At 41.5% G+C, this 24,421-nt stretch overlaps 1 protein-coding gene across 5 annotated transcripts in view; it reads left to right on the top strand.

Moving 5' to 3' along the window:
- The window catches only part of ATP2B3 (ATPase plasma membrane Ca2+ transporting 3), a 132,733-nt gene that overhangs the window by 82,391 nt on the left and 25,921 nt on the right, over positions 1-24,421 (top strand). For 3 of the 5 annotated variants that reach the window (XM_072124017.1, XM_072124013.1, XM_072124015.1), the window contains exons 5-16: positions 2,030-2,287; positions 2,496-2,621; positions 3,796-3,921; positions 5,913-5,954; positions 9,518-9,682; positions 13,442-13,656; positions 14,821-15,063; positions 17,086-17,327; positions 20,364-20,598; positions 20,730-20,909; positions 21,165-21,252; positions 22,688-22,794. In XM_072124017.1, coding sequence (XP_071980118.1) covers positions 2,030-2,287; positions 2,496-2,621; positions 3,796-3,921; positions 5,913-5,954; positions 9,518-9,682; positions 13,442-13,656; positions 14,821-15,063; positions 17,086-17,327; positions 20,364-20,598; positions 20,730-20,909; positions 21,165-21,252; positions 22,688-22,794 — 2,027 coding nt within the window. The remainder of the gene's footprint in view (positions 1-2,029; positions 2,288-2,495; positions 2,622-3,795; positions 3,922-5,912; positions 5,955-9,517; positions 9,683-13,441; positions 13,657-14,820; positions 15,064-17,085; positions 17,328-20,363; positions 20,599-20,729; positions 20,910-21,164; positions 21,253-22,687; positions 22,795-24,421) is intronic. The other 2 variants (XM_072124014.1, XM_072124016.1) reach the window with 1 other exon arrangement.

Raw genomic sequence — 24,421 nt, 5'->3', positions numbered from 1 at the left:
GGCACAATTAAGTTTCTATCTAAAGGGGGTTGTCTTCTTTAGAAAACCTGGTTTCAAATACAAGTCACTTTCTCATACAAAATCAGACAACCCTTAGCTAGTTTGATGAATGGAAGTAGATGCTATTTATACTTTCGGGTGAATTAATTTTTTTTTTTTTTTACACATCCTATCTATACAAGAAAAGCTCTCCAATCAGTCACCCATGAAGGGATAGCCTCCAGTTTTGTGGAGTCAGCTTTCTTTCTTTGCTAAAGATATGAGGCTTACATATGTATGCGGGAATGATGAACCTTGGTAACATCTGATGGTATCTGCGATCTGCTGATGGTAGGGTGCACATCTATTCATCATGGCGGATCATTCACTGAACTCAGTCATATCATATCAGTCAGATGTCCCATCAACCTCGTGTACTTTTATGTTTTTATGTGTGCTTTAAGAAAGTTGTCCTTATATGGAGTCCTTCATAAGGTGGTGATCCCAGACACAGACGGGAGGAATGAATTATAATATTAACAATCAATGAGATATTAAACAAAAAAAATTCCCAGAAAGTCTCTGGAACTTTTTCATGGTAACATCATGACCAGACAAGGGCCGACCAGGGAAGAAAATGACCCATTGAAGTAAATGACCTGCCTGACCAACCCCCCCATAACTAACAAATTGTAAAGGTGATTGGTCGCAGCTTTTATTGAAAACATCTTGTATTAAAATCTGAAAAACACAAAACTTTATTAACATATAAAATAAAGAAAAACATTTTACAAGTTTTACAATGATAAAGGCTGAGTTCTTGACAAGGTGACTTAATACCAATAATAGTCATCAATATTCAGGGCGTTCTTTTAAACCAGAGCAACGCTCATAAAACACACTCGGCGTGCCATGCCGTATATACCGAATCCACTAGCCGCCAACCTCCTAGCAAAGGGCAAGAGCAGAGGTGCCTAACCAACCCAAAATAGTAAACCAACCAACTCCTCAGGGTTCACCCCTTGAAGGAGTCTGAAACTCGAATAACTTCATAATTACCGACTTTACCAACATTTTACCACCTTTAAAATTTGGCTGTTGCCAAGAATCCGCCCCCATCTCACAGTTCTTAAGTCCTAACCTATTCACTTACCACTCCTAACAGTGGTAAGTGGGGGTGGGAAGTACAATTTTCTCAAGACAAAAGATGGTGTCCCCTTTATACACTTCTAAATATACCCTCAATTCTCTTGACGGGAATACCTGCACTCTCAAGCCTCTCGGTATTAATTTTTGCTGAATATATTTCTCTAATGAGATCTTGTTCCACCATATCCGTGTTTTGCGATGTAGTAATGCTCTTAGTTTTTTCTGTAACTCGCTCACATTTCTCTGATCCGCTGTCTCAGGCACAGCCGATTCGCTTCCAAACACTTGTTCCACCTGAGTAAGCCAGGCCCGTTCTCTGCCTTTAAAATTTGCACACCCTAATTTGCACACCCTAATTTGCACACCCTAATTTTAAAAGTAGATTTTAAAAAGGAAGAAGTCCCTGGTTTATCATGATTGATTTTGATGGTGGATTTCCATTATTGTCTGGCTAATAACTTTCTCGGGTGAACAGAGCTTCTTCAGTAGATCCTTCAAAATACGTTGGCAGTACATGTACAACTTGTTTAAGAGGACTAATTATATCTGGAATAAAGAATGTTTGTGCCCAATGAAATCATGTGGTGAGGAACTTCAATCTTCTGCTGGGATGGTCTACCAAGTGGGATAAGGAAGGTGACCACCACAATGAGCCCTTTTCATTGTTAGAGTTGCATGTCCTTCTTATTTATCTCTTGTAACTGATGGTGACGGTGACATGGACCATGGCTTTGGGTACATTTCATTACATCGGGGTGCAAATCACTCCATGGACATAGATGTATGGAGTACATAAAACTGAGCATGGTCCTACCGGCACTTACTTGTTCCTGAATGATCATCAATATTTGTAACAGCCAGGTCTTATTACATATATATCTTGTTCCTCTCTCTCTCTCAGACTGTGGAAATGTGCAAGCCGGAGGTCATGATGAAGGAGAGTCAGAAGCTGGGTGGATAGAGGGAGCTGCCATATTGTTATCTGTTATATGTGTGGTGTGGGTGACAGCCTTCAATGACTGGAGCAAGGAGAAACAGTTCCGGGGACTGCAGAGTCGCATAGAACAAGAGCAAAGATTCTCCGTCATCAGGAATGCCCAAGTTATTCAGATTCCCGTGGCTGAGCTCATCGTGGGAGACATCGCCCAGATCAAATATGGTGATTATATTCTACAAGAGTGGGTTCTTCTTCATGATATGTTTTTACGTCACTATATAAATCTCCCTTAAAGTAGGAACATTTGGGGCACATTTACTAAGGGTCCGAACACCGCATTTTCATCGGGTTTCCCGTCTTTTTACCGTTTTGCCCTGAATTGCCCCGGGTTCACAGCAGAAGCTTCATTCATTTTTTTTTATTTTTTCAGGCGACCTGCTGCCCGCAGATGGAGTTCTGATCCAGGGAAATGATCTTAAAATTGATGAAAGCTCGTTGACAGGAGAATCAGACCATGTGCGCAAGTCTGTAGAGAAAGACCCAATGCTGCTTTCTGGTGAGGATCTAATATAATGTTCTGTGCACTGACAATTGTGTTTTTGTTTTTCTTGATCTCTCTATGTATTGATCTGTTACTCTATCACCAATAACATCACCGTATCTGAGGCTAAAACCCTCCCATAATAGGCATATATTACACGGGAGACACCATTCCTCAGAGATAGCCCCAAGACCAGGTGACACCACATAGTATCATAGTATCATAGTATAATAGTATATAAGGCTGGAAGGAGACGCAAGTCCATCAAGTCCAACCTTTAAGAATTAAATAAATGTTTTATCCCCATAACCCGTGATATTTTTTCCGGAGACCTCCATTCTTGGCCTCAGTGATCATTAGAAAATGTGTATGAAATTGTAGAATTGTCTGAAAGGGACAAGCATAAGGTGTAGACTGATTCTCTAATTCCAGTGGATTATCACTTAACTATCTTCGGGGCCGAAACTGAGACTCCTTACTCTCCCATATACATTGCAGTGGTGACTAGAGGAGGAATAGCATGGAGCATATGAATATGATGGACTCAACAGCATGTGCACAGCATTGATAGGACTCACGATCCTCTGTAGCAGATAAGCTATGAACTCTATAGTAAGAAGAAAATTGTGATCCACAGACTGAATCAGTGTATCGGGCTATGCTGTTCTGATATAGGGATGCATGAGTCTGGTCATTACTATCCTGTTCTGATATAGGATTGTATAAGCCTAGTGAGAGACCCCTTTAAACACAGAGGATCTTTAGAATAGGTGATCCAAGGGTAAACTAGTCAATAATTAGAGGAATTATAATTTGGCCTAAATTGTGCTGCATGCTATGAGCAGGAGGACAATGTTAGGTCAAAGCTCTAGTCTTTACTAATGCTATAAGCCTGAATAGGCTATTAACATTGCACTAACCAAGGCTTAATTTTATGGACAATGGTAATAGAAAGACCAGGACAGCAGGTGGCCACAACTGGCTCTTGTTCACCTCTCTTCCTACGTTATAGCAGTCCTGGCATATTAAGTATAATTGTACTGCAGACACTTTGGCATGGCTCATAATGTCATCTGTGCTGTAATTCATAACATTGAGACCTTGCCTGAACCAGACGGGAGGAGGAAAAGGATAAAGATCTGTCCCTGCTGTCTACTTGAGGAACTCATCATGAGTCATGTTTTGGCAGGTACCCATGTCATGGAGGGGTCTGGCAGGATGGTGGTGACAGCTGTTGGTGTAAACTCACAGACCGGCATTATTTTCACCTTGCTTGGAGCTGGTGGAGAAGAAGAAGAGAAGAAGGACAAGAAAGGTAAAGATAACAGTCCGCTTTATCTTCTCAGCTATCATATATCCACGTAGAAAACAAGATGCTGACATTTCCATGCTTCAGCGCTGGCCTGCGCTTCTAGTTCTAGAGAAAGTCTACGTGCATGTGGCATCATGGCAGCTGAATGCATCATTGGACATTGAATGAATGAGAAACTATAGCTAATAATAAAATATTATGGTCATGACACAACCCAGCTTATGGTAGGTAGAAGAACATCATCTGAAGATTTCAAGGATCATCACATTATGTTCAATAGAACCAGTTGCCCATCAATGGGGTTAGGCAAAGCTGAGAGCTGTCATTAGTAAGAGAGATAGGGGGATCAGTCATTACCCACACTAGTACTCATGTTACCAGTGGCCATTTTAGACCTACCACTACACTATAGGTAAAATTAAGTCTAGACTACTAACTATTAATCTATTAACCTTTGAGGCTTCAGTTGTGTTAGATATCTCGTGATCGTCAGATGGCCGTAAACTTTTTACATCATGGTCATCTTGATTTTTAGAGTGTCTAATACTAATTATAATATCTCCATTGAAAGTTTGAAGTCTCCAGACTATAAATGAACTCTCCAGAACTATAAATGTATTCACTAAAAATCTATCACGTATCAGCTGCACAAGATGAACTTGAATGAGCTTTACTTCCAAAAAGATCTTTAAGGTTCAAGGATCTGGCCACTTTTGGGCCATACCTAACGGTGGTTGACAACCAGTTGATTGTTGCTCATTTAAAGGGCCTTCACACAACAGTATAAGGGATGCACAGTTGTACAGAACAGGTTCGTATGCCTATTTTGCTCATTATATGTGATCCTACTAGGGTCCCAAAATCTGCTTCATCTGCGTCCCTTCACCTGGGGGGGCTATCTATAAATCCTGTATCCTAGTGGCTAACCTTGTAAGTACTCTGCCCAGGAGAGAGTGGTCTGTTGGTGCCGCTATTGGGACCCAGAATATAATATATTCCACGGAAGAATATGAATTTTCTTTATGGAAGTCTAAATTAGAAGACCTCCCAAGGGCTAGCCATAGACATACAATATGCCCCAAGCCTTTGTACAGTTTAAGATTACTGCTATATAATATAAAGTGTTAAGACAGGTAACGGGAACATTGGTATCTACCAGAGTAACTTTTGATCTGTTTATTGTGTTGCGACTACTTATTTTATGTGACATTAAAGACATTTTTTGTAGTACATTTTGTGTTTCATTGTGTAGCAAGAGTGAAAGTTTTCATCCACAATATACTATATTACCATTGTCTCTTTAATGGAGATCATCTCCATTATCCATACACAAATGACCCTTGGGATGAAATTTAACCCCATAGGGGTACCTGTTATTCTAACATAACTACACTATGTTTCTAAAACACAAAATGTAGTAAATTAAAGGATTCAAGCTCTTATATTATCCCACTCCTTGGGTGGGTTCTTAGTGGCTCATTTAAGAAAGTTGGGTCTCCAATATCCCCACCACTATTGGTGGTCTACAGCCATAAAACACAAGTATTGTTGCTTTCTAAGCCCTCCATCTATTGTCTTAAATCTGTTTCGCTCTGCATTAATCCGACAGAACATAAATGCATAAAACATATTCCTTCGAAGAAGACGATCTACATCGCAAAGACTGTTAAATATGTTATAATATATTCATTTTAATAGAGACGGTCTTATAATTAGGTCTATTTGTTCTGCTATTCCAGATTATAGTGGGACAGGATTGCTGGATTATTGTGATACTACTAGATTTCAAGGAGTTTTTTATTTTAAGCGAAAAATGTCTCAACCAAAAATCACTTCATTTCCTCTTCATCCCATGGGATTAATCCATTGCTAGACGCTGCTGAGTCCTGTCACCTCCCCATTGCTTTGGCCACCACTTGTCGTCTTGTGTTGTTGCAGTGCACTTGTCTTGTCTGTTTTCAAGTGTTGTGTTTGTCACCCCTTTCTTGTTGTAGGAAAGCAGCAGGATGGGGCAGTGGAGAATATTCAAAATAAAGGTAATGTGCCCGCCATGCCAAGTGTGACTGCGACACAACCTAGGATTCAGATAAGCGATAAGTAGCAAGAGTGCCACACAGGATTCCGCATCAGAAATTATAGGAGTCACAAGGAAGGACCCAATTGGGTTGTCACAACTCTGCTGAACCCAATAAACCAATCATTGGTTGGCCCTCAGTACCTTGCTCTAAATGTTCACATCTGATTGAGCTTTCTAATTCAAAGGCAAGAATCCAAACCACAGATCTTATATTAAATGTGGCAGCCATTGTTGCTCCCAGCAGCATCTGGCGCCATTTAGGTTGTGGCTGACAATTGCAATAGAAAATTTAAGAGGTTAATGCACTGATGACCTTTTAATTTTGAAGACCGATCCTTAGTCAATATAAGATTGCTTGGGGTCTGAACCCCACATTGGGGCCATGGTGACTTAATCTAAGCACAAGAGCTTGCTAACATGGCAGGAAACTGAAACTGGGTTTCCTTGGGTCTACCAGTTCAGAGAGTAGTAGGGCCCACCCTTCATCAACCCAAGGAAATTGACTCTAGAAGCCCCCGAATGTACTTCTTTCTGGTGGACCACTTAAGTCATTATTGTGGAGGATCCTTTGGTTCCCTGGTGGACCAATCCAACACTGAATCTAACACTATGTAGCTATAGTCCCAAAAATCCTCAGCGTTGGACCAATGTTTAGGTTTGTTGACCCCTTTAGTGTTCCCAGTTGTGTGTGTTTACATGTTTCTCATTACTGGTGATGCCGGTGCATAATAAGTGTTATATTATTTTACTGTAATTTTACTATTGATCAGTCCTTCTCAGTGGAGGAATGGACTTACGGCGATGTTTTTTTTTTCCTCCCTGTTAAACATTTATTTCGGCACAATGGTTCGGTCACAGCATGGCGGCCCTCAGCCAATCAGGCTGCTCATTCTTCCCTGCCCACTTCATAAGCGAGGAATGAGACACAACAGGGTGTGTTCTGTTACAGCTCCAAGGCTTGACAGGGCTCCCATTGTGGGCCTGCATTTATACGCCTCAGGTGCGTTGTTTTGGTAGGGGCCTGATGGTCGAGTGGCTGCCTCCATCCTGCAGCATAATTGTATGACAACAATGCCATCTCGGTAGGGCACGCCGGCAGCTTAAAAATGGATATGAGGAATTGAAAATATTCACACTTCCCGGTGGAACACTTGCAATTACAGCTTAAAAATATTACCGTGGTATAAAAAATATTCAGATTGGACACACAGTCCTTGATGCACATTCCTCAGGTGAATAATCTGAGTTCCATTGTGAACCATCAACAAAATGAGCTTAAATTAGTTGGTGGACCCCGACTATAAAGTGGAATCGACTGTAATGTGATCAATACTATTGGTTGGCTTTTTTTAGGTGTAACTTGGGACAACAGAAGGTCAATTTCTTTACCATAGGGCGTTTATTTCTCTGTAGCACCCCCGGAGGAGTAATAAATCATTACATGACCTGAGCTCAAATCAATGGTTTTCTGTGTACTTCAGAGTGGCCCTCTTGTCTAGTTAATAGATGACGGACCAGATTTAGATAAATTGGTGGTTTAAGCCCCGATTGAGCTGATTTTTGGGAGCAAAAAGTTCACCTGATCTGAACTGTTCAACCAGCTCCAGCAAAGAGACACTTAGCTATGACATTTTTTATTTGTGTTCTCTGTCTAATCGTTTCTATATAACCAGGACTGTGTGTGTAACAAGATATCATACTCTATGTCTAGATAAAGGGGCTCTATATCAAAACAAAGAACGGGTTCTTATCTTTTACTCAGCTGAATAATCCGAGATCTACAGTGAGAATGTACAACTCTCTGTCTGTCAAAGATGTCTTTAATTTTGACTTTATGTAGAATAATAATAATTCTTTATTTATATAGCGCACACAGATTACGCAGCGCTGCGCAGAGTTTGCCAAATCAGTTCCTGTCCCCAATGGGGCTCACAATCTAATCAACCTATCAGTGTGTTTTGGAGTGTGGGAGGAAACCGGAGGACCCGGTGGAAACCCATGCAAACACAGAGAGAACATACTCTTTGCTGATATTGTCCCTGGGACTTGAACCCAGCTCCCCAGTGCTGCAAGGTTATAGTGCTAACCACTAAGCCACCGTGCTGCCCTATATATAATATTACAAGTTAGGGTTTCTATTTCATGGGATGTGGGTCATCTAGTTATGGAGCCAGGTTTGGCTAAACATTATGAATATACAGTAAATACCCCCAAAAATGGTCACAACAGGCTCATCTGATTAATCTATTACATGCTGCATCCATTTGTCCATGACAAGATTCCGAGACGTTCTGTGATACGTTACATAAATCATTAGTCATTTAGAATTGGGCCAAAATTTCCTTTAGTCCCATGTGGATTCCTGGCTTTATAGCAGAACAGTTGGTAGTTGGAATCTAAATCTAATTGACATTTCCCCCTTCATGTATAAAGTCACACCTTGCAAGGTGGGAAATGGTTACACAAGCTTCGAAAGGAAAACAGCGGCTTGGAAAGTTTTAAAATATTCCTCTTTATTCGCTATAAAAAGACACATCCTATTAAAAAAAAAAATCTAAAAGCAGTAATTACAGAGAAAGGGCTCAAGTTTAGTCCTTCAAGCAAGATGATCCATAAGGTAAGAGCAGGTACCCTACATGTTCAATACAAACACTACATCTGAAGGTGAATGATGGACGCCTCTTCAAGCTTCGGGGTCGTTTGTCTCCAGGACCAGAGTATAGTCCAGGACTCTTAGGTTGACCACTATGTCGGGGATTGAAACTGAATACAGGCAATCCCCAGATTACGTACAAGATAGGGTCCATAGGTTTGTTCTTATGTTGAATTTGTATGTAAGTCGAAACTGTATATTTTATAATTGTAGATCTAGACAATTAGAGTTTAAAATTTTTTTGCTGTAATGGGGAACAAGGATTATCAATAAAGCTTCATTACAGAGACATTACAGCTGATCATTGCAGCCTGGGACTATAGTAACATACAGAGAGCTTCACCAGAAGTCATAGGGGGCATTGGGGTCTGTCTTTAACTAGGGGTCGTCTGTAAGTCAGGTGTTCTTAAGTAGGGGACCGCCTGTACATGGTTATTCGAAACAGAGTTTTATTTTTTAAAAGTCTCTGTCTCCGCACTATTAAATGAGGAGTCCACTAATTAGTCTTGGGAACATCATCCTCCTATGGCTGGTGCTCAACATGATGCTAGTCACAGGGCCATCTCCAGGTTTCAGTAGGCCCCTGAGCGACACATCCTCAGTGGGCCCCTTTTCCGTGAACTCATATGGCGGCATTAAAAATTTATATTTATTTCCCACCCTTTACCAGATGCTGCCAGGCTGCTGGGGAATAAGATTCGGCCATGTAGGCCCCCCTAACAGCTCTGGGCCCCTGCACTTCCCCAGGTATGCCTGGTGCTGACGCCGACCCTGGCTAGTTACATAAGCTCCAAATGTCATTAACATTCATCCTATAACCTATAGCTTATGACCTATGAATTTTTTTGCTTTCTTATTTTTTTTTCCAGCTAAAAAACAGGATGGAGCCGTTGCCATGGAGATGCAGCCACTAAAAAGTGCAGAAGGTGGAGAAATGGAGGAGCGTGAGAAGAAAAAAGCCAGTATTCCCAAAAAGGAGAAGTCCGTGTTACAGGGAAAACTCACCAAGCTGGCAGTGCAGATAGGAAAAGCAGGTAAAACCGAATCTCATAGTTATGGAGGAAACAAACGTAACCATAGAGACCTCATGATATGAAATAGGACTCCTCAAGGTCAACATGAGACAGGCAGCATGTATTCTGTAACCTCAAGATTGATTTAGCAGATTACATTATTAGGAACTTGGGTGTAAATTATAGGGTGACTTTTTTAAATCTTAGGTTCCATTAACACTGTTTTTAAAAAGGTGTCCTAAAATGTCAGCAATAGATTCACTTTGAAGGCAGAAAATACAGAAAAAGTATGTTTTTTTCATCAATAAGATTCTCTTTGCAGTCCGAGGTGGCCTGTCACATTATAGACCTTGGGAAGGAATGATTAGTATGGAGCAGCCTAGCTGAGGGATGTGTAGGCTTGTGGTAGGAGCGGTCTACCCAATGAAAGACTGAAGAAGGGGAAGTATGTCTTATAGAAGATCTGAGATAAGAGAAGTCTGGTACATAGTAGGAAAGAGTGGTGTGGTAATCATCTTGGGTTTGACCAGTGGAGAACCTGGGAAAGAAAGTATGGTGACAATAAATAAGAGTACACAAAAAGCTATGGAAGTTGTGGCCCAAAAAATTGTAGAGATAGGGAAGGATCAAGAATGGGTAGTCCAGTGCATCCCCATAAAAAGAGCTATGGAAGGAGTTGTGTGGTACTTAGTGGAGATTTGGTTGTCAAGCTCAAGAAGGACTGAAGGAGTTGTCTGGTGTATGGTAGAGCCAGGGGCGTAACTTGAGGGGGTGCAGAGGGGGCGGTGGCATCTGGGTCCAAGAGGTTTAGGGGGCCCTTATAGTGTCACTTTCCCATATGAGAAGACTATTATTATAAACCATACATTATAGTCAGGGCCTGGCACAGACTTTGCACTGGGGCCCATCAGCTTCTAGTTACGCCTCTGGGTAGAGCTTCAGAAGGTCACCATGAAATGGAGTAGTCTACAGATAGGGCAGGAACAAGAATGGGTAGTCCAGTGCATCCCCATGAAAAGTGTTATGGAAGGAGTTCTGTGGTACTTAGTAGAGGTTTGGTTGTCATACTCAAGAAGGAGTCATCTGGCGCACAGAAGAGCAGGGGAAGGACTGAAGGAGTTGTCTGAAGGAGTTGTTTGGTGTATGGTAGAGCTTCAGAAGGTGACCATGATATGGAGTAGTCTACAACATAAAAGTGCTATGGAAGATGTGGTCTAAAACATGGTAGAGCTTGTGAAGGAAAGCTCAAGGAGTAGTAGCTTAGCACATGAAAGATTTAATGGAGGAGTTAATGCAGCTCACGGTAGGGCTGTTGAGAATAGCACAAGGTCCGTAAAGGAGTGGTCTGGAATATGGAGCAGTGAGCTAAAGAGTGGTCTTCGACACTATCAAGCTAAGAGTTCACCTTAGGAAGTTTGGCTCTGGGGTGAATGATCTAGCTCATAGAAGGCTACTAAAGGTTGGGTCTTGTAAATGGTAGAGCTGCTAATGTATGGACTATCACATGATGAAGTCTGATGAAGAAGTGGTCTTATACATGGCAGATTTGTAGAGAAAATGGCTTGTTACATAATATATAAGAGGGCATGGTTTGGGGGGAGAGTCTGGCACAAGGTAGAGGTACGTAAAGAGTGTAGGAACAGTCAGTTACCATTTTTGTGCTTTTAATAGCTAAAGTCTCTGTAAACTAATAGGCAGATGTCTACACCTTACAAATACAAAAACTCCTTAGGACTGCTCCCTCTAGTGGTGAGCCAAGTTGCATGATTTTTTACAATCAATCTCTAAAGGTTAATGAAGGTTAATAAGGTTTAGAAAAAATGACTCTTTTCCCAAAAGTAAAATGCCTGTGCATACTGCACTTGGATTAGTTTAAAGACACCTGCCGTCACGGAGGCAGAATATGACTTCAGTCTATGAAGGGTGTCTGCGGCTGTATGTAGGTGACCTGAATGTATTTCACTCGTTTGAAGAACGGCTTTGATGAATAAGTAAAGTCCACAGGCAGTTTACATTGGGAACTTCATGCCTTCCAAAGGAGCTTCCTGTCAGATCTTTCCATTGACCTCTCAATTGTCTTCAACCTATTGCTATTTTCTTCCCAAAATAAAATCTCTGGGTTTAATATAATGACATGAGAAGAAAAAAATGAGCAAAGAAGGTTGATGACTTTTCTCTGTGAAGCCGAGAAACTAAAATGTATTTTCCTCACTGTGTCTAGACCTAACAAAGAAATCGCTTTCATTCTCGAGCTAACATAGATTTTACTGATGCAATTTTTATATAAAAACCTAATACTCTAACACTGACTCCTGTCTACCTGGGCAACAGCTGTTTATAATGTACAATATACCACGCAGGTGCTTCCTGGATAAAACCAACCACTAGAAGGAGATTAAAGGGCTATTCCAATTATATCAAGTTGTACCCTATCTACTATATGTAGTCGTTAAAGGAATTCTACCACCAAAATCCATTAGGATAAACCAGGGACACTTAGTCATAGATCCAGGTACAGTGACTGTAGTAAGCTTCTTATATTTGTTATCCATTGCATCCTTTTACAATTATGCTAATGAGTCTGTAGGGCTATTGGGGTGTCACCAGAAGCAATCTGTGCTCTGGCTTCACAGGCTGTTGTTACACTGTGCATGAGCATTAGTCTTACCCTCTCCCCTGCACCTCAGTGAGCACAAAGTGGGAGGAGGGATATGCTTCTTCAGAATGTAATAGCCTGTGCAGCTACAACGCTGTGGGATTCTAATAACTCTTTAGTAGCATAATTTTAAGAGTTGATTTTAGAAGGAAGAAGGCCATGGACAACAAATATAAGAAAATTAATCAAGTCACGGTGCATGGATCTGGAGTAAGTGTCCCTTGTTATCACGCTTGTGTTTGATGGTAGATTTCCCTGAAAGTGTAACTAAACTTTTAACAATATGAAAAACATTCTCTAGGTATGCAAAACGTAAATCATTATCTCTATGCTGTGTATGGGACTTCAGAGACACTGCTCACCGCAGGAGAAAGAGGGAGCAGAAAAAAGGTTTCTTAGCCTAATGAACTGTAAATAAAAAAGTTTTGGCAATGGCGCTATTCATTTCTTCATAAGTGAGTGGGAAGTTGGGTGCCGATAACCCGGTCAACTGGTGTGCGAGCTGAATTTATCAAACGTAACTTTGTTATTAGTAGCAGCATTCCCTGACTTAGGGGGGTTGTCCCGAGGTTAACAATAATGGCCTAATATGTCAGAAATGTGGCCCGACTCCAGCAAAATGAGCCATGAGACAGACCATTTTTGGCCTTTCTACTTTTGATGGGCCAAGCAGCTAATCAGTGTAGGGGGCTGGAGATGGCCCGAAACCAATCAGCCGGTTGTAGTAGAGACCCCGCCTGCTTAGATAACAAATAGCACAAAGCTCCAGTATAACAACCATTGAAATAGTGTTAGTTGTATATTAAGAACAGTCCTATGCCCAGGTCTTTGTTATTAATACTATGGCTCCGAGTACTGAGTAAGGAATATAAAGAAGTAGTTGCTGAACTCCAACCCTCAGTATGATCAGCCAGCTATTGAGGAGGGTGTAGTCCAGTAGAAGCTACAGAATCGCTGCTTAGAAATTCATGTTCCAGGATAAAACTCAGTTTTCTGCCATATTCTCTCTCTCTCTCTCTGTCCCTTATTAACCTGGTTTGTTGTCCTTTCTGACTCACCTCCTTCCTTTCTTCCTTTTTGCTCCTTTCCTTTTCCCCTTAACTACCCCCTGCCTCCTCCACCAGGTCTGGTGATGTCGGCAATTACAGTTATCATCTTGGTGCTCTACTTTGTGATTCAAACCTTTGTGGTGGATGGCAAAGTGTGGCTAGCGGAGTGTACCCCTGTCTACGTGCAGTACTTTGTCAAATTCTTCATCATTGGAGTTACTGTCCTAGTGGTGGCTGTGCCAGAAGGCCTGCCCCTAGCCGTTACCATCTCTCTAGCCTATTCTGTCAAGGTAAGCATAGCGGCTCTCAAACCTGTTCCTTACAAAGACCCATTAGTTTCTGTTACAAAATAAGAACCGCATATGGGCCCATATACAGTAGCGTGCATGTATGAATTGTTCTGCATGAGACACAAAGTAATATTATCGGCATGGCTATGTTTTGGTTTTAAAGGAAATCTACCATAAAAATCAAGCACTTACTCATAGACTGTGGCAATCTTATTATATTTTTTAAAATCAACTTTTATAATTATTCTAATGAGCCTGTTACCAGAGCCCCTCCATGCTGTAGCTTTATAGAGATGCTAGAGATAAGCAGACCCAAAGGGTAGGTTCACCGCTCAGGCGCATTTCACCCAACCTGGACATATTACCAGATTGGCAATTAATGCCCCTAACATCTAGCCGTGACTTTGACTGACCAGGGGCTATGATTGATCATGGGGTGCAATATGTCCGGGACAGGAGGAACGCCCCAAGAACCTGTAATTTGGGTCCGCTCATCTCTATGCACAGGCACACTATGCAGGAGCACTTCCCCATCCCACTGTGTGAGATTAAATCAGAGGATGGAAGTGCTCAGGTACCGCCCCCACGAGCACTTCCGGCTTATTAGCATAATTTTAAACATTGACTTTGGGAGGAAGGAGGCAATGGATAAAAAAAAGTAGATTACCGCAGTCACAGTGTCTGGATCTATGAGTAATAGCTCCGGGTTTATCCATGCCTGATTTTGATGGTAGATTTCCTTTAATGAAAATAAAATAAATGTGTATCCAGAGTAACAGACTACAAACAATGATCTTTTAGTCCTCCCTTTTTATTTCTCCCTGTATGTTAACAAAAAGTTAAGTTAAAGGAGAGTCTGTTACCAAGAAAAGGCATAGGTGTGCTTAGAAGAACATAGAACACAGATGCAATAGTGGACTTTCCCTTTAAGTAGAGATGTGGACCTCTGTGCTGTATGTGCACAATTGTGGAATAGTGTAACTCTTCCCTTTCAAAAAGTTTAGCTCCCATTAGTGATCTAAATGGTTGTAGAATAACTTGTGATGTGATATGAGTTCTTCTCATGTGATGGAAACCCCAGGTTACATATAGAATCTTATAAGATAGGTTTTTATAGTTTTTTAATGGAGCATTTTTTCAGACAGTTGTTTTTCTTTGTTGTAGAAAATGATGAAAGACAACAACCTGGTGCGACATTTGGATGCTTGTGAAACAATGGGCAATGCCACTGCCATCTGCTCTGACAAAACGGGAACCCTGACAACCAATCGGATGACTGTTGTCCAGTCTTACCTAGGAGACATCCATTATAAAGAGAAGCCAGATCCCAGCAGCCTCAATTCCAAAACCTTAGACCTGCTTGTCAATGCCATTGCCATTAATTGTGCCTACACCACCAAGATACTAGTAAGTCACTCGCCACATTGTCTACAATTACAGAGCTGTTTTGTGATTGGCTGATGATTGATGATGTCTTGCAGGCATCACTAGCGATGCTACTGTTAATTTAACCACTCCCCTAGAGCACTAGGAATGTTATTATTAATTTTATCAAATAATTTTTATGAACAAAAAACTGTATAAGGCACAAAAACAAAGAGACAAATACATACAAAAAAAACAAAACCCAACCTGAGTTCCATCTACGATGATCAGTCCATGAGACACAAGGGATGTTATTTATGGTACTATCACCTTCATAGCCCTAGCCCTCCACGGATGTTATAATTAACACACCAACAGGGATGCACAACCTCCCTCACCGGGGCCTTGCCTTTTTCGTGGCTTAGGGAAGCCAGAGCCCTGAGTACCTGAGTTGCTGGCGGAGCGCAGCCTAGTGCTCGTCAGTGGTCACGGTGTTTGATACTAGGGGCATGGAGGCCCCGTCACAGCCTGGCAGGTCTCTGGCAGGTGAAATGTACAAGAAAATGGAGGAAGAGTGTAGGTTTTCTCTCTGGGGAAACCCTGGGGTGTAGATAGGGATCCCTGATGATGAAGAATGGGGCATCCTTGGTGGTAAACAACCTGCACAGGGATCACTCAGAGGCAACGTTGGTAAAACATTCAACTTACAGTCCTTTATTGGAACTTGGCAACGGCCACAACAGCAAAAACTTCAGCTGAATAGAGAAGCTCTCAGCCTGGTAATGTAGCTTCAGGCTGTAGGGAATAGTTGGCTGCTTCAGCAGCAAGGTAGGGCAGACTCCTAAGGGTGGAGGTCTACTTGGGCCTGTTGTTCTCTCGCAGGCCAAGTGTTTCAGAGCAGCAAGCCACAGACACTTCTGCTTCCTTGAATCTCTGTACTCCAAAGACCTCCTGGACTGACCTAGAACTTTCCAGCCACAAAGGGTTTTATAAACTCCCATTGTGAGGTGGCAAGCTCGTTATCCAACCAGCTTTCTCCTGGCATTACAAATGTTACAACACATCCTGCAACACCCCTGCCGATGCATAGGCAAGGTGGTTGTTGTGAATAGCGCCCTGTCCTGGTCAGGAGTTATCTGGTGAGCCTGAGCAACTCATCCAAATGCTACTTCTAAGAGAACTTAGTGATTGCAGCTGAAGCCACTGCCTGGTAAGGCACCGGTTAACACTATGATATGTGACTGTCCATTTATGTTCTTGTAATATAAGTTGGAAGCCAATTGGAGAGGTGCTACCACCTGACCCAGGGGATATAAACCCCTGCTGGGCGGAAGCATGAGGTTCAGTCAGTCTTGTCTTTTACTAGAGTCTGCAGACAGAACAAGACCTCAGGGTCTGTCTGCCACAGCCACATGGCCTAATTCCGGGAACTACAGGTGCCTCAGGCCATCGCCTAGCACCCAGGGCAAGTCCGGAGACTTAAGCCCAGAACTGAGATCCACCAGCCAGACTCAGCTCCATCTATACTAGCCCAGCCTGAACCTTCTATCAGGTTGCGTGTAACCTTCCTGTGGACCGCCTCTCCATGACTCTTTTAGCTTACGAATATGCTGTTAATCGTTTGGCCATTGCCTGCTGTTATATAAAGAACTGTAAGTTGATTTGCACAATGTTGCCTCTGTCTGATCCCTCTATATGGCTGCTTACCACCACGGGTTCCCCCATCCAGTGTGCAGAGGATTATCAGCTGCATTACCATTATCCAGCACTTGAGACCCCTAGTGAGTTATCATTGATCCAATCACTGCCCTAGACCACTAGCCATATTATCATTAAACGTATCCCTACCCTAGACCACCAGTAATGTTACTATGAACTTATTCTGTCCTAACCTTTTACTGTTATCATTATTCTAATTGTCTATTGTCATAAGCCACCAGGAAAGCTATTATCACTCCCATCACTGCCCTTCACTACCAGGAATATTACCAGACCATATGGATGTTGACCACCAGCTTGGACGTGAATCGCCTTCTTATCTTTGTGTCTCATTAAATTCTATAGCCTCCAGAAAAAGAAGGAGCGCTTCCCCAGCAAGTAGGCAATAAAACTGAGTGCGCCCTGCTTGGATTTGTTCTGGATTTGCAACGGGACTACCAGCTGGTGCGAGACCAGATTCCTGAGGAGACGCTCTATAAAGTGTACACCTTCAACTCTGTTCGTAAGTCTATGAGCACCGTCGTGTGCCTACCCAATGGCGGATTCAGACTGTACAGCAAGGGAGCTTCAGAGATCCTCCTGAAGAAGTGAGTATTCACCGGTGGACACAATCTGACTACATGACTCAATTACAATACCAAGCCGTTGGTTTTAACATTAGTCAGATACTATCCCCTTCAAGTAACATTTTATGGGAGGTTCTGTTGGCAGTTCTTCCTTGAGAAAGGATTGTCCAAACGAGAGAAGTTGTTCCTTTAAGATCCGTTCATGTGTCTCATTCACCTTCATCAGTATCTATGATAAGCATTAGACAACTATTGGACAGCTACTTCCTGTCAGCCATATTAGCGCTCATAAATTCTATTTCTGTCACCAACTCACCCAGAGACTTCTGATGTCGAGAGTAGGACTGGCCACCAGAATACCAAAGATCCTTAGATGGCCCAGGTTTTACTTAACTCCAGAGGTCCACAGTAAGAAATGCAATTCTTAGGAGTTAAGGGTCTACTCCTCAGTGGGTTAATAAAGTTGGGGACTCCAAAATAATTTTACATGGTTGACCCAAGGAACCTTTAGTCTGACATAAATACATGACTGCCTTCTCCCAAATTTATAGCCATATTAAAGGTAATGTTGGAACGAGGTTTCATCAAGAAAGGAAGTAGCTAATTTCTCTTCTTATTTTAACATAAGTTAATATGGGCACAACTGAAATATGGAAATATGAGATATGTAACCCCATAAAAATCAGATTTAGGGCTTAAAAACATTGATGTACAGAATTACAAGTTGGATATCACATGGTGATTGTAGAAATTGGTGTAGCTTAAAGGACATCTACCACCAGCATGAAGTATTGTAAACCAAGCACACTGACATACTGTTGTGCGTCTCCTCTGGCAGGTTCTGCTCTGCGTTTATGAAAAAGTTAAAATTGTGTCATTGGGGCCAGGAACCCCTGAGGCTCATTTACATAATATTTAAAGCCTTCTTAAAAACAATGTATAAGAAGCTTAAAGAAGTGCAGATCCTGCCAGAGGGGGCGCACACCAGTATGTCAGTGTGCTTGGTTTACAATCCTTCATCCTATTGATACATGTCCTTTAAACGCCCCAATGCTAAATTTTAATCCCCCCATCATCCTTTATGTATTGTTGAGAAAAATGGTGTCTTCATATGTCGCAGAGGAGCCTTGAGTCCTCTTTAAGCTCCAGGACCCGGTAGTATCTGATACCTCTACACCCCTTATCTTGTTGTGCTACAGAATTTCCACAAATTGATAGGAAATTTGTCATCTTTCTTCAGATTAAAGATTGGGGAGAATATGGTAGCGTAACATGGACGCTGTGTGCCGTCATACAGGCTCCACATAAACATGACAATAGCTGGTAACCTAGCAACAGGGACACTTTGCTTTCACGACATTCCATCTCATGACGCAAAACCTTGAGAATCTATCGGCTCCTCTCTAGTGAATGGCGGCACATCATTACGCACGTGGTATCTGGCACATACAATTAAACTTCTTTTAGCTCCACAGATTGGACGCTAGGAAATGAAAGACGTGCCAGTGGATTATGGTCGTCAGTCACATACCATATGTTCCTTGTATCCGCTCCTCACAATACCAACTTCCATTTCTTAGTCTGGGCTCCGGTACACCCGCATGGTTATGTTTCCCACTTCTGGGAACCGCGGAGAAGCTTTAATTAAAGACAGCAGGATTCGGGAGCTCTGCAATGTGTCACAATGCCGTCGCCTTAACGCCTTGTGAGCGCTGATCTGCATTATTGGGGAAATCTTCTGAGGCCTAAGGCAGATCAGACAATGACAGGCATTAATATGAGCGGGATTAGATTGTGATACTACACAACAGATGCCCATCATGATATATGGCGAGTTAATAAATGGGCTCATAGCTAAGCCGACTGACGCAGATAGACTTCAACATCTCTATAGACTGTACAATATGGACATGGACAATATATATATATGTGTGTGTGTGTGTGTGTGTGCAAGGTATGACACTACCCTCCACCTTCATGTCTCCTTTTAATTGTATTGTACAGATCAATAAGGATTATATGGGTTGTCTGAGATTAGAAAAGAGATTTGCTTTAATTCCCATTTAAGTAAGTAGACTTTACTTGCGATACTCAAAAACAGCTGCGGTGTGGCGCTGTTTTTGAAATCTACTCTCTCAATAACAGCTGATCGTAGGAATTGAGTATAACTTGGGGGTTATAGTTGCATTTAGGTCTTTTAGGTCTTTGGGTGTCTTTTTCCTTGCAAAGAGTCCAGTAATACCGTATTTTTCGGACTATAAGGCGCACAAAAAATCCTTTGATTTTCTCAGAAATCAAAGGTGCGCCTTATAGTCCAGTGCGCCTTATATATGAACCGTACTTACAGTCAACAGCTGCCTTGAACTGTGCACAGGTCTGCCACCTGCTGGCCATTCATCCTTATAATCAGGTGCGCCTTATAATCCACTGCGCCTTATATATGAACCTAGGCATTCAAGCAGGCATTTATTGATGGTGCGCCTTATAGTCCGAAAAAATACGGTATATAAATAATACCAGGGCCTGGTAAAATTATTGCATTTGGGTCCCGCCGCTTCAGGTTTCGCTTCTGACAGGACTGACCACAGGTTGGGACCCCCAGTGATCAGTTATACTGTGAGTAGGGACCAAGCAGCAAGTGTTCAGTATCCCTACAGCTCCCCCGCAGGGTAAATAAGGCATTACTCATCTCTATGTAATGTAAGATTTTTAGACTTCTATGGGGAAAATAGTCCTTTTACTGCCCTAATATTGTGTCTCCAGAGGTAGTTTAGCTTGTAACATATGCCACCTAACTAGACTGGGCTCCCGGGTATTTGTGGTGACCTTAAAGTGGTAAGATGCAGGTTCTCCTGAGGCGCTGCTTAATATACATCTGGTTCGGGGAACCTTGGAGAAGCAGGATACTATGCCCAATGTGTTACACGCCCTAGTAAGCAGCTTATGGCCCCTAAGGTGTTACTATATAAAAAATGGCAGATTTTGATGGCGTGTAATGGTGGGAACCTCGATACTAGGAGTGCGAGTGTCACTTACCCAACCTCTCTATATCTGCAGGTGCTCGAATATCCTCAGCAGTGCTGGTGAACTCAGAACTTTTCGGCCTCGTGACCGGGACGAGATGGTTAAAAAAATCATTGAACCCATGGCCTGTGACGGACTGCGCACCATATGTATCGCCTACCGAGACTTTCAAGGAGTGCCAGAACCGGAGTGGGAAAACGAGAATGAGATAGTGGGAGACCTGACGTGTATCGCTGTGGTAGGGATAGAAGATCCTGTCAGGCCTGAGGTAAGTAAGGAAATTTGGACTGACCACTATTTGATTGCATGTATAGGACCTCCTGTCTGCTATACAGTGCACTGCTTCTCTATACTGCACAGACTTGGTTTTGGAACCGAATTTATTGTCATTGTTACCAGGTCCCTGAAGCCATCCGTAAATGTCAGCGAGCCGGGATCACAGTCCGTATGGTCACTGGGGATAACATCAACACAGCACGGGCCATCGCAGCCAAGTGCGGCATCATCCAACCAGGGGAGGACTTCCTGTGCCTGGAGGGCAAAGAGTTCAACAGACGGATCAGAAACGAGAAGGGAGAGGTTTGTGTTTTATCAGCACAAGAGATAATTCCACATCTCTGAGATTTAATATAAGACCACAGAAGCTTGGGCTATAATGAGCTTAGTGTAATGACACAGTAATGAAGCAGGGAGCCAGCTCTTTGTACATACTGATGATATAATGGGGATTTTGCTTTTTCCGATCACCATAGATTTGCTATTACTGTAGCTATAATAATCATGGGGAAAAGATATCCAGAGGTTTAATTCTTACATAAGGTTTGCTTCTCTCAGATAGAACAGGAACGCCTGGATAAAATCTGGCCAAAATTACGCGTCCTCGCTCGGTCTTCACCAACTGATAAACATACCCTGGTAAAAGGTCAGTCATTTAATGTAATGTATGTATAAAAAATCCTTCTCACTTAAAGGGAACCAGGTTTTACCCCACCAAACTACTAGTCTACTAGTAGAGAATGAAATGTCCTTTCTAAATTCCCTCTTTACATACATCAAAGTCAGGCAAATATGACTCTTCTCATCCCATTTTCACATGAGATGAGTCAAGTTTAGTAGTTTCAGGGGTATTGTCACTTCAGAAGCCCCTATCTTTTGTTCTATAGCACCTAGAAACATGCTTTTTATGTCATATTAAAGATAATAATCTTATGGGTTTTGTGGGCTACAGAACTGAACATACAGGCAAGTAAATTACCTTTAGTAAAGGTCTGTTGAGCTGAAACGTGTAGGTCGTGTTTTCCCTACCTGTCTTGCAAGGACAAATACAAAATGTTATAGATTTATAGACAAAAAAAATTTGGGATTTTATTCTGGATGTGCCACAGCATTGTATATTTTTCGTATATTTTTTTCATACGCAACCCCCCCCCCTCCCCCCCGTATAGATTCCACTGAACAATCGTGGGTAAAGAAGAGACTTTCATTTATCTTCAACTCTCATTTACAACTATGCCTTTAATGGTCTGTATCTCTGGTTCTGTAGCCTGATTTGAGCTGAAAGATAAGACCCTTATCTTTAATATGACACAAGAAGTATGTTTCTAGGTGCTACACAACAGAATAAACGGGCTTCTAAAGTAACACTACCCCTGAAACCACTAAACTTGACTCATCTCTTGTGAAAATGAGACGAGAAGAGTCATATTTGCTTGACTTTGGAGAAGATTTTTTTATAGGCATATAGGTGATATTTCACATAAAAGAGGGAATTCTAGAAAGCACATTTTATACCGTACCTTAGTGGGGTAAAACTTTGTGACAGATTCTCTTTAAAGGAAATCTAAGATCTAAGATGAATTATTATAACTCTATATTGCCTAAATTGCGGCATATAGAGTTATAATAAAGGAATTCCTGAGGAACATAATTTAAATAATTGAATGTAAAAAATGACATGTATTAAATTTTCATGCATCTAAATATGCCTTTTATTAGTAGAGGTTAAACGAGATTTAGTATCAAGTGTTACACTTCATATTACACTTGCAATGTGCGCAGCTTCTTACTTTACTGCATTTGTCAGCGCAAAAGTTTTGCAACAGTGACATCTAGTGGTAGTAGGCGGTATTGACATTTCCAATTAACTGCTGTTTGATAGGTGCAATCGAAACATATATGATTAGATTTTATCGGATGCAGTAAAGTAAGTACTTTGGTTTTGGGTTAGAGACTGGTAACCAGGTTGTAGGTTAAGACACTGGTACTTTTGGTGTATACTTGTAGACTGACTCAGTTATGGGATTGCTATATGTATACTACTCCTGGTCTGTGAAGTTATTTGTGGATCTCACTTTCAGGCATAATTGATAGCACAATTTGTGAACAGCGCCAAGTGGTGGCAGTGACAGGGGATGGCACCAATGATGGGCCGGCTCTGAAGAAAGCAGATGTGGGCTTTGCCATGGTAAGTTATTTGTAATGGTAATGGTATTCACATCGGAAGATTCATCAAGTTTTCTTCTCACACAAAGAATGGAAAAGACTATGAAATTCATCACAAAGTATTATTACCTAAATCTGTATATGTACAGACAGCAAGATCCTATAGATTTAGGGAAAAATTCCCAATCTTTGTCTGCAGAGTAATGGTGAAAGACCCATTTAATGGGGTGGAGCCAGGGGCGGGACTAGGAGAGGCAGGGCCTCATAGCAGGGTACTGAGTGGGGCCCCACTTCACACTTAAAAAATAGATATATTTGTATTCTCACACATGCAAGTTACAATCACACATTGATACACTCATGCGCAAATATATAAAGCATATATACACACATACAGTGCCATATACAAACGTACAGCATATATACACACATACAGTTTATATACACACCATACACCATATACAAATACAGCATATACACAACACATATATGTTATATAGATATAATGCTGTACAATGTGCAGCATTGTATGAAAATACTGGTGCACATCCTCCACTCTTTAGTGTGTCAGGTTGGATGACGGGGCCCCCTGACACTGGGGGTCCCATAGCAGCTGCTATGGCTGCTACCACTGTAGTTACGCCCCTGGGTGGAGCTTACTTTTTCTGGTCTCCATTACATATAAATCATTGGGAGAAGCTTTCTGAAATAGCAAGCTGCCTCCCAGCCACAGACAAGCTGCACTTTCAGTCTTTCAATGTCATATATATATATATACAGGCGGTCCCCTACTTAAGGACACCCGACTTACAGACAACCCATAGTTACAGACAGACACCTCTGCCCACTGTGACCTCTGGTGAAGCTCTCTGGATGCTTTAAAATAGTCCCAGACTGCAATAATCAGCTTAAAATTGTCTGCAATGAAGCTTTATTGATAATTCTTGGTCCTATTACAGCAAAAAAATTTTAAACTCCAATTGTCACTGGGGCAAAAAAAAAAATTGTCGGGAACTACAATGATAAAATATACAGTTTCGACTTACAAAATCAACTTAAGAACAAACCTACAGTCCCTATCTTGTATGTAACCCGGGGACTGCCTGTATATATATATATATATATATATATATATATATATATATATATGTATGTGTGTGTAGTATTGTTATGTGTTTAATGAAAATGCTTTTATTTTTATATGCTGTGGATGAAGATTGATAACAGTGTGATAAGAAGAAGAATTTGAGGCTCCCTGGGCTGATTTACTATATTGCCCACTACAAGCAGAACAGAGTTTTTGTTTCTGGGATGCCCACGTGAAAATTAATGAACCAAATACTTCTTATTTTTAACTAACCAAGCCCAGGTCCTGCCTCACTGAAAGTTCTGTATAATCCTTTGTGAAGCAAATAAAGTTTTGTCACATCTGCCTAGCCTTTCATGGAATTAGAAAACAGAGATTGAGACATTTTACCATACGTTGTCTTGGTTTGATTTCTTCTGAGATCATTCTGTGAATTTTATTAGTCATTAGAGAACCTGAGGTTGTGTGAACAGGGGCAGAACTTCACAGCATATATATTATATATTGTACAGTATTTGTTCTTTATATGTGTTTACAAATTAATACACGTCTATAATCTATA

This window comes from Engystomops pustulosus, chromosome 9, assembly GCF_040894005.1.
Source record: "Engystomops pustulosus chromosome 9, aEngPut4.maternal, whole genome shotgun sequence".
NCBI classification, from domain to species: Eukaryota; Metazoa; Chordata; class Amphibia; order Anura; family Leptodactylidae; genus Engystomops; species Engystomops pustulosus.
This window is presented reverse-complemented; position numbering and strand designations above follow the sequence as displayed.